Below are 16,078 nucleotides of genomic sequence, written 5' to 3' on the forward strand. Positions count from 1 at the left end.
CAACAACAGGTGAAGAAAGAAGGTCGATAGAAATGAGTTTACTAGAAATAAAGTCCTCACTTTGAGTGCAAAACTTCGTGCATTCTTCCCACTTATAAATAGGCTGCAAGGCTGCCAGGCTGCAAGCCATTGTTTTCAAGGGCATAGTTTAGCATTAAACCTTATTTGATAAGGAAGTGGCAGTTGCTTACACAGACTTAAGGCACCTGTTCAGTTAACCACTTAAAAGTAATAAAGTAATCACCCCCTGCTTACAACCTATTCATAACCACATATAGGTAATAAAGGAACCATCCTTTGTTTATCAATGTGATGCACTATAAAATCTTGCACATTTTTTAAAATGAATTTATTTGAGCCGCCTGTTTCTCTGGATACCTTTTTATGGTGGATCGTGGGCTCTCAAAAAAAATCAACTAAGCCTGTTCAGACTGATCTACCATAGATGAATGAAGTAATCAATTAATTTGTGATAAATGAATGAGCTCAATCTCTGTTAACCGAAAGCTGTCGTTGCATTCACTGTGCAACGTAGTGAAGGCAGTATGCAGAGGCGCTGCAAACCAATTGCAAACATCCCCTATTTTCCATGGGAGCCCTTTCCGACAACCACCCTGAAAGGAAACTGAATCTATCCTGGAACCAAGGAATTCAATAAACAAATCGAAAGGAACTAAAGGATAAAAAATAAAGTATACTCTAATCTTGGATAAGTATACTCTAATCTAATCTAAGTATACTCTAATCAATGGAAACCTGGAGCAGAGTCACATATCTGAATAAACCAAACAAAACAAAACTTCGAGGCAGTTATATTCTATTTACACAGAATCTCCATTTAAAATTACATCCATTTAACAAGATTCTGCTGCTGTTCGCTGACTTCCAGTTAAAATAATAAAACAATGAACACCCTCAGCCACAGTAGGGCCTCTTGACAACAGCACAGGTCAGAGCAACAGCGCCTCTCGATGTTTGCTGTCTAGCAATCAAGCTTTGGACTCAGCCCAAGAGCTCTCTTCCACTTGTTGTCCCACCAGTGCAATGTGATGCCACACAAGGGGGGAAAGCTCTTAAGTGCAAGCCAGATAGCGGACAACAGGTCACAAGAGGCAAAAGGCTTGTTTGTTTAGACAGAGGAGTTCCATATGCGGTGAGAAACTGTTATCAGTGTTGCATTAAAAGCCCCATTTCTTTCCCTTTCTTTTTTTTATTTTCACCGAACCTGCTTTTGCGCTGTTTATCATTGTCGTTGCCGGACAGATATGAGAGCCCTACCAAGACCATAAAACAAGATGTGATCTTGGGCAACCGTGATGAAATAAATGCCGAGTCAGACGTGACAGGGTCGAGCTTATATCTCACTTGTATATCCGCAGCGCCATGCATTGATAGCTTTCTGTTTTTGACGAAGAAGGGAAACCAGGGAAGAATACAAATTGCACTAAAACCTTAAACAAAGCTAGGCTATACAGAAAAAAAAAAATCCTCAGCCAATCAAAAAAATTGAAATTGGGATTTCAAATGCCAAAGCAACACCTTGTGCTTGAAGGAGCCATGTAATAAATATTTTGAATTAGTTTAAACTAGTTGTATTTATTTTCCCACATGCCAAATTTTATGTGCAGGGGTGTTTTTTGAATTCCGCCCCAACGGCAAAACTTAATTTATGATTCAAATCCTGCAGCATGACACTAAATTTATCATTTATTAAAATTATTTATCTCGATTGATTACCGTATTTACTCGCGTAATGAACGCACTCGGGTAATGAACGCACCCCCAACTTTTCAACCCTGGAGTCCCACGTATGGCCGTACTGTATCTTTTCCTCTTCAATCGCTCTCGCTGCTGATGATCGCACATGTAACCTTGAGCCATCTCTCAGAGTAAAAGCGAACAAACACTCTGGTGCGGCGTTGTGGGACAGCCAGTAACAACGACGCGCATTAGGCTCAGTCCGCTTGGCATCAAGCCCTACTTTTTTTCGTAGTAGTGTTGTTACTTACTTGCTTTTCGGCTCGTCTTGCACCTTTCAGTCGGCGATGGGTCGAAATGGCAGTTACACGACCAGTTTTAAGTTAGACTCTGGGGTATGCAGTTCAGTATGGGAACCGCACTGCCAGTATAGACATTTAGGATTTGACGAAGTGAAGCCTTGACAGACAAACACGAGCGTAGTTCAATAAAAACGCTCTTCGTTTACCAATTCTGTACGCGTATATTTACTGCGAAAGGTAGGTTATCGAATGCATTATTTCTTGTCGTTGCGGCCTTCTTTCGTCACTTCGAAAACGTTTCCTGAAAATTACCCCGAATAATAAACGCACCCCCAACTTTGCTTCTGTTTTAAGCGAAAAAAGTGCGTTGATAACGCGAGTAAATACGGTAACTGAACTTGTTTATTTCATGGTCCAATAAATTCAATCAGAATTTTCAATCAGGATAAATTATCAGAATTTTTTATTGGCCATTTTTTAAGAATTATTCAATGCACCTTTCAAAGTTTCTGCCTCTAACTAGGCTAATTTTCACTATTAAACATCAAAATGGGTCATACCACCATAGTTATCACAAATGCAGAAATTTTACCACTAACAGCTGGTGAAGTAAAATTAACAGTTTAGACTTGCATAACACTTTTTAGGGCAGCTAAAATGAGGGACACTTCAAAAGAAATTAATGAAATATGTATAGTGGACTCTCGTTAAGACAAACTCGAGCATGGTGAATTTCGTGGATAAAATTGCCATACCCTTTTTTTTGCTCTCCTGTAACGTGCACAATGCAAAAAAATACAACAAGTTTCTAATAGTACGAACGAATTTTCACGGTCCCTGCGAGTCCGTCTTAACGGTAGTTTACCGTCTATTTAAATGTATGCCGAGCCATATTGGGAACCCGTCGTTTTCATTCAATCTGCAGAAAGACACCCATATGATGGCCACTTAATGAAGCGCAAGACTGAAATTTTGACCAAGTTAGGTGCGGCTGCTGCAAGTGCTCGCTTAGGCAGTATGTACAATGCTAAAGCTTAACCTCAGCAACGTACAAGACAAAGGGGCTTTGCAGTGACTCACACAAAGACACTGCAAAACCACGAAGCACACCACAACTGAACAGATGTGAAGCACAGGAACAACTGCAGCTACCCGCATTGTCTCACGTGATAAATTAGAGCCAGATGGCAGCCAGCTGGACTGAGAAAGAAAAAAAATAATACAAGACCAGAGAAAAGTAAACCAACCTGGTTGTTTTTTTAACTGCCCTTATACCTCCTGTCCTTTAGGAGGATACTGACGCAACGAGTTGCTATTCTTCGAACTTTCAAAGCAGTGTTAAGCAGGTGCTCTGGCGACTGAGGTTAAAAATTTCAAATTCTGCCCCATTCAAGCGAGTTCGACGGTGCATGTGAAGGAAAAGACTGCACAGAGAGCAAAAACGATGGGAATTAAAAAAAAAGAAAAAAGAAAGTACCGAATTTGGAGCAAGAGCTTACCCAAAACCACTCAGCTTTTTGGCCGCTAAAGAACAATGTAAGGACAGAAGGACTTGTAAAGAAAATCGAAACAAGGCTTCAAAACACTCATCCAGCTGTCATCTAGTCAACTTGCTTCTCATGCCTACCCTGAACGCGTTTCTTCTGTGTAGCTGTTTCCTTCTTCTTTCTTCTTGTTTTTTATACACGTGATTGTTTTCCTTTCACAGAATAATGTATGCGTTCCAGCTGTGGGTCAGTGCTCGCCCTGACCCTTACTTGCATTCTCTTTCGTCCCCTTCGTGCTGTAAATTCAATAAGGCACATCAAATACATAAAATTACAATTAAATTTGCCAATTCTGTGGCCCACAAAATTTAGCTTAGCCTACCTTGCACCTTTTAAAATGGCTCTGTGTCCTTTATACGGCCTATTTTGTGCCCTTTTAAATCAACCTGTGTCCTCGAACAAGCTTGAAGGCACCAAGCAATAAATAAAAAAACAAATAGAATTTTATTCTCAAAACTTTCAAAAATTATAAATTTCATTTTCTTATTATTTTTTTTAATATTCTACTTATTGATTGGTGCCTTCCAATTTGTTCGACGTACCCTCTCACCCAGATGGACATACGTCAAACTTTCGACTTGTCCTTGTGTCCTTTTAAATGCACCCCATGTCTTTTAACCTTTGAGCTGTGTCCGTACAATGATTCCTCAAAGCAAACGTTGCACCTTCAAACCTTACTCTAGCCGTGTCTTTCACTGCATTGTTATAACCTCCATTACATAGAACCAAACCTGCATCCGTTAAAAGCCTGTCCTGTGCCCTTGTATGAGACCTGCCATGAGAACACAACCGAGACCGAGAATGAGAGCAAGGACACTCACCGGCAGGTGCCCCCGTTGCGGCAGAGGTTAGAGGCGCGGCTGTTGGGTCCGCAGCGGGGCGAGAACTGGCACTCGTCCCCGTAGAAGTCGGCCAGGCAGCGGCAGCTGTAGCGGCTCCAGTCGTGGGCCGCCAGGCAGACGCCCGTGAAGGAGCAGTGGTGGCCCAGGCAGGGGTCCGACCGCAGGCCCTCCTCCGAGTCCAACATCTCGTACGTCAGGTTGAAGCCGTACACATCCAGGAACAGGTCCAGCACCCGGTGGTGGATATTGCCCGCCTCCCGCACCTGTTGCACATGCAGACAAGCCAATCCAATCCGTTAAGGGGTTTCGAAGCAACTCACTGCCCCCAACCGGATTGGGCTGTTTCTGTATTAGATTGAACCTGTCCCTGTACAACAGGTCCAGCACCCACCTAGTGATGGATGTTGCCCGCCTCCTGCTCCTGAACCACATGCAGGCAAGCCAATCCAATCCGGTCAGGGGTTGTGCAGAAACCCATTACACCCAACTGCATTGGATTGTTCCTGTACATATCCAGGAGCAGGAGAAGAGGTTCAAGGTGGATGTTGCCTGTCTCCCGCACCTGTAATGCTATTGGGCGAGCCAATCCAATCCAGTTGTAGGTTAACTGGTTCGTCATCATCATCATCACCTGCCTACTGAGGTCCACTGTAGGATGAAGGCTTCTCCCACTGACATCCAACCCCTCCTGCCCTGGCTGTTAATTGGTTGCCAGCTCCTTATTATCCTCCAACTGGACTGGATTGTTCTTGTATTGAATTGAATTATATTCGATTGACCTTGTCCCGTACATATCCAGGAACAGATCCAGCCTCTGGTGGTAGATGCTTCATGCCTCCTGCACCCGCTACGCATACTGTGGCAAGCCAATCCAATCCAGTTGGGCGGTTGCAAAGCCATCATGAGGATGCACCTCCTCATTTTATGTTTACTGGCACAGTAACACTTTTGTACAAAGCAACTAATCTGGTTGTTCTGACATGCAAATTACGTACTAAAATAGTTGGGCTGTCACAACAAAATAGCAGTTATAATTGTAAAAATTTGTAAAAAAAATTATGTACTCCGGCAGTGTGCCATATATGCGCACACCAGCAAAGCTACTCGGAAAGGCTGTCACAATGATAGATAATGAAATCGTGCAGGTGCGGGCAGGGCCAGTGAGCGTACCATGACTGTTATGCAGTACTTAACCTTTAGTTTAACTGAAGCACCGAGAGAGTTATGGTTATTTGCGACTATGCTGCACGATGCAGACAGTTACCATGATTGATGGCGATGTTTTGAACACTGAACCCGCCAGCAATCGTAAACAACCACTCCTGCAAAGCTGCACACGTTGCGCTGACAGGCATCGTGACGTTGACGGCGCCTGTGGTGTGCAACGTGTAAGGCTACGTGCAGCGTGGACCTTAAAGCACTGCCATAGTCCATCTGGACAATGCCTGTTTTGCAAATAGAGTCAAGCCCACTTATAACAAACACATCGGGAAACTGAAATCAGTTCGTTATATCCGCTTTTCGCTTTATCTGGACACAAAATCTATGTATACAAATGGGAACAGGAAACGAAGATTTGTTCATTATAGCTCCTATTTCGTTAAAACCAGGTTCGCTATAAGTGGGTTACACTGTACCACTATTTATGGCGCAATACTTTATGACTATGTTTTTTTTTTAATTTGCTCCTGAAGTAGAAGTAGAAGTTAAAAAGACCTGTTGCATCCCTACTACCTCGAAAACTGTGATGCGGCAGGGTAATGTAAGCCAACACAGACTTACCGATGAGTCCTTGCTAGTACCCGTAGTGTTTAGCTCACCCTATTTGAAACATTCCTTCCACTACAAGTAATCTATGCAGTTATACCCAATGTGAATCTTACACCTGTGCTACATGACCATTTCAAAGGCCTTTGAACAAATTGTCTATCGAGCGCTCTATTGTAAATACATAGGGTGCACTTGTAAGTGAGCTTTTAACTTACAACTGAAAGTTTTCATGTAGCACAGGCATTATTCTCATATATTTCGGCACAAATGCCTCGTAAAAAAACCACGGAAGAATTGACATTAGGTGCAATTTCTAGCTTCTCATTAGCAAAAGGGGCCTGGGCACTCGAAAACTTCGCCATAGGCAACACATGTACCGAATGGTTTAACAGAGATAATGGCTACTAAAAAGTGTGAGCAGGCACATATTTAAGACAAAAAACCAGTTTGTAGTTCATAGCCATCTTGGTTTCTAAGTGTCAGCCATATAGAGTGCAACATCAATTCAATGGAATCGCTAGGAATGATGAATTAACTTGTTAAATCAAGAACTTCATTAAATTGCAAAAGCATTAAGCAACTTTGGGGGAATTTGAACTTGTTCGTTAAACTGAGAAATTTGTTAAGTCCTAAATTTCGGTGGGGAACCTGTACGATATATGGCATGTCCCTGTAGCCTAACTGCTCATAATTTTTTTTTCGCACTGCCACCTACGTAAAGCACCATGAGTAAATTTCGATGTGAGAGGCACAAAGTGACAATGAAAGTGAGATGCTTTTTTCTTCATGATTTAAACTAACTGCTGAAAAAATAAAAAGGTTACACTTATGCGGAATTATTTCAACATGCATGTGTTCATCATCTTTGAAATCATATCATACCCCACATTTATTTAGAGCAGATTTACAATATGCTAGAATCATGCCCGAGGAATTGTGTCACTGGATGGCTACAGTTGGACTTATTTCAATTTCTCCTAATCCACCCACACTAGCGTTTTCACATTAACCTTCCCTAACCTATTATATTATACTAATGTGTCAGCAGATTTGACTAGACAATTTATTTGCCGACGTATTACTAAGGAAAGTGCGGCTAACATTTTAATATACCAACCAAAACTGATCTTGCTCACTACAACAATGCTTGCCACTGCTTGAAAGCAACGAAAGCATCCGCTCTATGCACAAGATGGGTGGCAACAGAAAAAAAAAAGAACGGCAGTTAAAAAATGATCTAGATGTTTGCTAACACATCATTATTGTCTTCCTTAACCAGTGTTTTGCATGCAGCTAGGCTTTACCAGATAAAAATACCATCTGTGTGGCATTTCGCTCGCCTGCCTCCAAAGTTTCCTTTTGTATACGGAAAAAGGAACCTAATAAAATCCATAGAAGTGCATTTCAAAGATTCCATGTCTGTTTACTTTCTGCATACGACATTGACGTTGCAATGACGCCTCGGCTAAACCAAACAGTGCAATGTTTGACGGCAAAAGTTGCATCTGTCAACACTTCCCATGAATTTGAATGTCAAGGTTTGTTTCGTGTTATTTTATCCGTATAGTTTGCCGTACTGCCGACGGACATGATGCACTGCCTTGTTTTGCAGTTGTGGGCAGTGCTGATATTTACACATATCACGGAGACCGTTTTCCACGATGACAAATAATTCCAAAAAAAGCCTGCCATTTCATCAGCGGCAAGAAACCGTGCTAGCCAAAGGTTGTTAGTTCAGCGAATCGCAGAGTACTGGGTTCAATGTTTTTTTAAGTATCCAAGGCTGTACATCTACCTTGGCTGTTCAACAACGAAATTAAATAGGCATGTGTTAACATTTACATTTTCCAACTTTTCCAACTGAAGAAACGTTCATACTTTGGGAAAAACTATGGCTAAGGATACTGAATAAAACATTACATGCGCCTTTAAACAAGAAAATTTAAAACAGAAAGAGCGAGCGTTTGCGCAAGAAAAAAAGATCACCCAGTTCTCTTGCTATGCGATCGTTCGATCCCCACCAGAAAGTGTCGTTTCAAGACTAAAGCAGGTATGCTTGGTGGGGTGTCTACTGCTGGAATACGTTCGCAATAAACTTTAGTATGACTTCTATACTATCAATTAATCTCACTCGGTCAGTTAGCAATAATCTCCATCTCTGACCCTTACTGCGTCAAAGAAGGAGATCTTATTTTCATATAAGATGAGGCGTTTTTAAAAGCACCTCATTTTCAAGCACTTCATCATTGCGAAAACTGTAAGGCCTTGCACAGTACGTAAAAACAGGTGCACGTCGAATTCGTCAAGCCCATATGTAACCCGTTTATGCTGCTGCTACTCTACAAAATGGTTTTACAAAAATAATAAAAGTTAATTAAAAATTGACAAATAAAGTTGATCTTTGTTTAACGAGTCTACAAAAGTTATTGTTACGTTCGTCAGAATAGCTTTTATCTCGGCAGGTGTTCCAAGTTAGAAGTAATGTCGTTAAATAAGCGCATAAGCAATATCTTCCACCCACTTGTTTTTCCTAATGTGAGCTATGAATGACCTCCCAAAGAGAACGCAATGGCAATAAAAAAAAAAAATACGCTTAATAGAAATTAGCACATGCCATGCAGAAACCCCGAACTATTCCACCACAAGGCCAACTACAAAGGTTAGTCGTAAAACAGATGTATTTTATGCCCCAAACATATATTCAAACTCTAGAACAGCATCTTTTAACCTTGAGGGAACTGCCGGATGCGCTAACACGAGCAGGTTTTGTTCTTGGGTCGAGGGCCGCGTAATGATCGTCATTTTCTGCCCATGATTATGCCGAATGCTGATGAATGCCAACTTCCTCCTATTCCCGTCCTGGATGATTGCCAGGCCCCGAACAGAAAATTTGCACTGCGGGGCAAATTATACGACGCTGCATCGAACGAAGTGAAACAAAAGCAGCAGTCAGGATTTCTATGAATATATAACCTTAACTACCATATTATTCCAAGCACTGCTTGTAATTGTTGGTGCTTTTTTTAGCCATCTTGTTTGTGTATTAATTAAAGACGCCTCAAGCACTTTGTGCTCTCTTGGTCTCAGTTAATTTTTTTTCTGAAGTGCAAAATCTCTTACTCAGTTTATTCTGCTTTAAATTAACTTTTACAGGTCTGGCCTGGCTTCTGGTTAGGTCTCTCCTTCTGTCAGCCTCGGTGATTCCGTAAGGTCTAGACATGGGTTTCATGGCATACTTAATCTTTCAATGGGTTAATTGATTAGTTTTGAAGAGTTTTGAATTAAACTTTCAGCAGGAGGCAAACATAAATGTATATATCCTGTAACTATGTGAGGACTAGCTCGTCACATGAGCAGCATATTGTCAAGCACGAAAAAAAAAAAAGAAGAGCGGTGTCAAACCTCGAGAAGCGGTGTACTTCTGGCGTATTTTTAGACAATGCATGCTTTGCTGTCATAATCTCAAGTGCGCTACGTCACAGAGAAAATTTTTATACCTATTTTTTAGAGTGCTGCGGTGTTATCTATGCTGCAGTTCCAACTTTCGGTAACTAACGCAGAAGCTTACATGCCCGATAAATTTTTTCGAGAAACCACTTGCTAGCTCACCTGAAAGTCGATCACCATGACCGGCTTGTTGCTGAGAACATGCGTGGGCTCGGACTCGGAGCTGATGGATCCGATCTGCGTGCCACCCATGTTAAGCTGCTCGTCCGAGTAGAAGAGGTACTCGGACACGGTCACCCCTTCGCGCATGTAGAACTGCGTCAAATAGAGCGCCACCCGTTGCCTCGGCGCCGCCTCCAGCACCCAGCGACACGATATGGGAACCGGGTAGGGTCCAGGAAACCCCGGGGTGCTGATAACTCCCCTGGGTCCGCGCAACACACCGCCGCAGTCCCTAAACACTTCGGCGGCACCAACGCACGACATCTCCAGCAACGCCCACAGCACGAGCAACATTGCACGCACCACCGGAGGAGCACGGGTCAGAGCCGCCAGGGTTTCTTCCGCGTACGCGGAAAACCCCGCACCCACTTTCGTAGCGGTCCACTCTCTCGTAAAGTTCTCACAGCGGACGAGTCGATGCGTTCCCTCGCCGCTTCCTGGCTTTCACGTCGAGCGCGGGAGATCTGGAGTCCTTGCAGTCGTTGAATCGATCGCGCACCGCGCGTTTTTCCGAGCCTTGCTCCATCGGATTTGAGCTGGGTCCGGACACCGCGCGAGGAGCCGAGCGCTAATTGCTGGCCGCCGGTGATACGTTGTAAGCTTGAGTGACGACCGCACGAGTGAGAACGCGCGCGCGAGACCGCGGGAGTCCGCGCGAGGAATGGGGGGAAAAGCGCTCGGCCGCTTACCGCCACCTTTTTGAACGATCGATGCAAGGGGAGGCCCTAGTAGCGTCGGAGTGGGAGGCTGCGGCAGCAGCAGCGACGCCGTAACAACAGCGCCGCAGGGCGCGTGGACGCGCAATGAAGCGTAGACGACGCGGGTCCCATCGTACGCCTTTGAATACGCCGGGTACTGCGGTGCAAAAAAACCGGTTGCAGTGTTGGGGCACACTTCGACCCGGAGTGTATCCGGCGTCTCGGAGATTTCGCACGGGGTGCAAGCACTCGCCGCGGGACACTGCGACGAACTCGAAAGGACACACAAGCGCTGTAGCAGACGCTCTTACGTCAACAGGCTCCGTTGGTTTCGTCCGCAACGCGCAGAAGTGAAAACAACACACACAAAGCGCCAAACGCGCGCGCTGCGTTCCGCGGCTCCCGCTCGCGACGCCGAAGCCAGCGGCACCTGCCGACGGAGTTGTCCGGGCGTTGATTGGCGCGGCTGGCGTGGCTAGCGTTGCACGGCTTGCGGCGGGCGACCCGATTAGCCGTCACGCGCTAAGTGCAAACGTCGCGCAGAATGTGCATAGGCTTTTTCGCTGTCGGCAAACACTTAGCGCTGCCGGACGGAGAAACTCGCCACCATGGTGCTTGTTGCGAAAGAACAAAGACGCAGCTGGGCGCTGCGTGTGCTTGGGGAAAACGCGATGCGTTGTGTGCACTGGGCGACCCGATAGCGGCGTTTTCGGACCGGAACAGCCGTCCTCGGCTTGTTGCAGAGACGCCGGGATTACGTAGCAAGGCCAAGAATACGCGCACCCAGAAGGTCGCTGCTGCGGGAAAGAGGCTGTTAAAAAGCGCGAGCCTTTCCGCCGCCACTGTCGGGCCTTTGAGAAGATTTATGCGCGTGGGGGCGGGTCGTTGTCAAAAAAGTTGGTTTCCCCGCCGACCTAGCCACGCGCTGTTCCAGAAGTCGTTGAACTTGGAAGGGAAATAATAGAGACCTCGCCAGTTCGTTTGCGAACTGTGAGCATGCCTGAGGTGCGACGGCATTCGGGAAAGCTGTCATCGCAAAGTCGTTCGCTTTGTAGCTCGTTTCGGTCGTTAGGGTTCGTGACGGCTCCATTCAAGACCCGTCAAACACTTCACAGTTTATGGCACGGCAGTAGAATAAATAGAGCGATCGAGCTATGATGACTGAATGTCGGGACTGCTGTGACCCGGTAGTAATTCCTTCAGACGAAAAACTATACAAAATACAAAACAGAATACAAAACTATACAATCCGCAGACAAAAAACTATGCGAATTCGGCGCCGGTCGATAGTACCTGTATGGTTCATAGTACCTGCAAATGCCGGGAATAACCTGGGCTATAGTGGCGCTGTAAACACAAGCAATAAAGCCCCTAAAGCAGAAAAGAGTTCCCGTGTGGGGGAACTCCAAAAAAGCAGTACTGATGGCAATAGGGCTCTTCGATTTACTGTCTCTGACTCACCGCGGACTCCCCGAGAAGCTGTCCGGCATTCGATTTTCCCATGTATCCCTAAGGCTTCGGGCAATCCTCGGGGAATCCTCAGACAACCCGCGGTGAGTCCGAGACTGTAAATCGAAGAGCCCCAATGACGCAAACAATGACGAGAAAAAATTTGTTGTGTGTCCGGTTATTCGTATCACTGATCCATCTTGTTGCACACGCTCCTTAAGCTTTTATGTAACAGGTATCAGCACGGACTGAAGAACGAACAGGAAAATTTGCACTGGGCAAGAAAATTCGAATATCTGAATGGTCAAGAATTTCTATGAGAACTCAAATTAGAAACCTGCGTCCGTCCATTTGTAATGCTCGATGTGTCACACCTCGCCGAATAAGAAAAGGTCGTTAATAAGAGGTCGCAGGCCCTGTGTGCTTCGATATCGGACTACTTATATTGACCCTGAAAAACTTCATCTCAGCAAGGCATATGTGTATAGAGAAGCCGACTTCGAAGGGGCTCGGTGGGTAGGATCAATAAAGTCTTACGAAGGCATTTATTAAAAGTCCCTTGGTCCCACTACAAAAACGTTTTCCTAGCAATGCATTCATATATAGTACTGAAGCGGACTTTAAATGAGTCCTTGTATAGCGCTTCATAGGCATATATGAGGCCTTGTTGATGTATTTCTTAAATAAAAGGTCATAGCGCCTACGTAATTCAGCATGACTGCTTATACGGCAACTTAAATATTGCTTTCCCAACAGTGCGTGTATGTTCCGCAATGAAGCCGACTTTAAGAGAGTTCGATGCATAGCAGTGTGGCTTAGGCGTTTATTCAGCAAACATCAACGTGGAAATTTGTAATACTCAACATAACTCCTAAATAAAAACCGATGTGGTGAATGCGCTCGGCGATTGCAAAACGAAACCAATTTTTGGCACCTCGACGCTTAAAAATTTTCTCAAAACACAAAACAAACGAAGAATTCGCGCAAGGTCCCACGTGCCATATAGTTGCCACGGCGGAGCCGCTGAAGACAGGTATATAGGGTGCATCTTTAAGCGTGCCTCCTTCATACGCGCAACCAGATCCCGGCAATAATTGAGGAAAGCGTGCGGCGAGATCGTGCGGCACCCGTCTCGTTTCCTGCTTCTCCAAATGGCAACATGTGGTCGGCTCGTAACCGTGTACTGTATACCCACGCGCGCTCGGAAAAGCGACGCCATCCTCCTACCCTTTCAAGGGAGGAGGCGCGGCCAGCCTGATTTACTGCGGCGTTTGCTTGCAACAGACTTTCCCGCTACAACTTCTGAGACGGATATTCGCTGACTGCACGCTCAATAAAACGAAACCATTGCTTCATTGACGTGACAGCGAGTGTGTTTTATGACGTAGATGAATCGGCTGACGTAGATGACGTAGATGAAATGACGTAGATGAATCGGCAAGAGTCATAACGAGGTTTCCGAGAAACCAGAATCTCTTAAATAATTGCTAATGGTACGAGAAGATTAAGATAACGTTAAATTTCGATTTCCTGCGTGCGTGTACTGAAATATTTGACGATTGATTTCGTCATGACTGGTGAAGAAAGCATCTTGTTTAAGGGCACGTAGAGGTCACGGAAAGGTCATTTAGAGCAGGGCCGTACCCAGAGGGGGGGTTTGGGGGTTCGAACCCCTCCCGAAATCTTTTCCAGGCAGCACGTAAACAATACTTACTGTTGCTTTCAGCAAAACTACCCCCTTCCCAAAATTCATAACCCCCCCCAGAAAAAAATTTCTGGGTACGGCCCTGATTTAGAGGCCATTGCAGGGGTTTTCAGTTGAATTAACGCATTGTGGGCGATTGACGCCAATCTTGGAAGCACCCATTTGCCGACGTGGAAGGTATTGCAGCCTAAAGGGGTCACAAAATAGAACCTTGACGATTTAAAACAACCAACTTCGGTAAAACTCACTGAACTCCATTTTGACACACACGCACGCACACACACACAAAGAATAAATATCGACAAACTTTAAAATATCGCGCCACACAGTTACACAACGTCGGCAGTGACGTAATAGTAGCATTATCAAAAACGCGGTTATTATTGTGTTAACTCCGTGCCACCAGTCAAATGGTGTTGTCAAACAGAATTATATCTTGGCGGTGTCTTTCGCCCGCGGCCAATCACGCAAAAGAACATATGACGTCAGAGGGGCATTGTGAGAAAGTGCCCGGTGAATCACCACTACTTCACAAGTTCTCTTAATTATCTACATTAACTGTTGGACTTTTGCACTAAAATTTGAAGGATCGTTATCGGTACATTTCAATATTTTAATGACGAAAACTTGTATATTGGTCTTCATTGTTACCTATGAGCAAAATATACGCCAAGTAAAAAAAAAAAAAACCCGGGCATCTCCATTAACGTGAAACCTGTGGAAGGGCGAAGCATGCAGTGTATAAGTGTATTCTTGGCGCCGTGGCGTTTTTGCCAACGGAGGTGAAATCGTTGGGGGTACAGGTATACAGCTTTGCTGTAAAAGTCTCTTGTCTTTGAAGCACGAAGCTCTCTAGCGCGAGGCGTCAATGGGTGTCCCGGTGTTTTTTTAGTACGCGTTACGAAGAGCTCCAGCGCGAGGCGTAAACGGGTGTCCCGGTGTTTTTTTAGTACGCGTTACGAAGAGCTCCAGCGCGAGGCGTAAACGAATGTCACGGTGATTTTTTTAGTACGCGTTACGTAGAGCTCCAGCGCGAGGCGTAAACGAATGTCCCGGTGTTCTTTTAGTACGCGTTGCGAAGAGCTCCAGCGCGAGGCGTAAACGAATGTCCCGGTGTTCTTTTAGTACGCGTTGCGAAGAGCTCCAGCGCGAGGCGTAAACGAATGTCCCGGTGTTCTTTTAGTACGCGTTACGTTCTAGCGCGAGGCGTAAACGAGTTTGTTTCCCGGTGTTTTAGTGCCGTGGCTCTACATGAGACGACGATTAGACGATTACGACGACGACAGGAGATGCCAACAGCCCCAGCCCCTAAAAGCTTCGTCCCTAAAAAAAAATCAGAGCCCTTCCAGCCGTGAAGAAAAACGTTCGGAGAATTTGGAGCTCCGGTGGGATTTGCTATATTGGTGTTTAGCTATATTGGGGACTTGCATATGTCTAATTATAAGGACACTGACATGATATCTACGTCAAAGACAAAGGACACGCATGATTGGTGGGTAGAGACAATGGCGTTTAATTATAGCATGGCTGCACCAAGCGAAGCGCAGCTATAGGCTCTAGCGCGTGGCGCAGGTGGCCGCCGAGGAGAGCGCGGCTACAGTGTACTAGAAGGTACACTGTAGCGCGGCTTTGCGCAATGGTGATTATGATGATGGTGATGATGATGATGCTGATTGATAAAGGTATCCCCTTTGTAGGTATCCCCTAATATACCTATGTTTTACACTTTTCATTTAATACTAGCGCTGCTCTTAGGCCAGACACAAAAAACGTATAGGCACAAAATACTTATTTTTTTCTGTTACAGGTGGCAGCTGTCCTAGGCAATATTCCTCTCTCTCTCCTTTTTGTCCACCAGCATTCTAATCTTCCTTTTCGTCGCCTCGACAGCCTTGTAGTTAACTGCCTCTGTGCTACCCTTAAATCCTAAGGCTTCTGGAAGCCGAATATTTCCCTCTAGATTTGGATGGATACCCTCGCATTCTATATGTGCCGCATAGTTTCTGTTTCTTTCCCGCAGACTACGCACACCCCGTCATTTTGTGTGTACTTCCCCACAAAGCTCTTATTTCGCAAGCAACCTGCTCTAGCCTCAAAAGGCAAACCACTGCCCTTGGAATTATCGTAGAAATTTTCCTTTTTGATGTCGAATTTCTCAGCCCTATACATCTCTAACGAAGTTTTAGCTTCCATTTTTTCTCTCTACTTATTTGTTTCTATCTGCCTTGCCTCTTTTTTTGGTTTCCTTGGCTGTCTTTGATTCTCTCTTTCCGCATTTCATCGTCAGCCTTCTAGTCTTCCTTAGCCACTGCGTGCCCACGCTTTTAAATGCGAATGCATTTCTTAGTCGAGCCATGTCAGGCGCTGTGCGGCGTCCACGCGCCCGCAGGTGTTATCT

General features: G+C 44.9%; 1 protein-coding gene across 2 annotated transcripts in view; it reads right to left on the reverse strand.

The window, feature by feature from the left end:
• LOC144159302 (uncharacterized) overlaps positions 1–11,307 on the reverse strand; it is a 56,349-nt gene extending 45,042 nt beyond the window's left edge. For both annotated transcript variants that reach the window (XM_077690708.1, XM_077690707.1), the window contains exons 1-2: positions 9,769–11,307; positions 4,369–4,652 (exon numbers count right to left, since the gene is read on the reverse strand). In XM_077690708.1, coding sequence (XP_077546834.1) covers positions 4,369–4,652; positions 9,769–10,122 — 638 coding nt within the window. In that variant the 5' untranslated portion in view covers positions 10,123–11,307. The remainder of the gene's footprint in view (positions 1–4,368; positions 4,653–9,768) is intronic.
• Positions 11,308–16,078: the final 4,771 nt, after the last annotated feature.

Source organism: Haemaphysalis longicornis, unplaced genomic scaffold (assembly GCF_048455015.1).
Source record: "Haemaphysalis longicornis isolate Haplotype H1 unplaced genomic scaffold, Haemaphysalis longicornis Haplotype H1 scaffold_10, whole genome shotgun sequence".
Classification (NCBI taxonomy): domain Eukaryota; kingdom Metazoa; phylum Arthropoda; class Arachnida; order Ixodida; family Ixodidae; genus Haemaphysalis; species Haemaphysalis longicornis.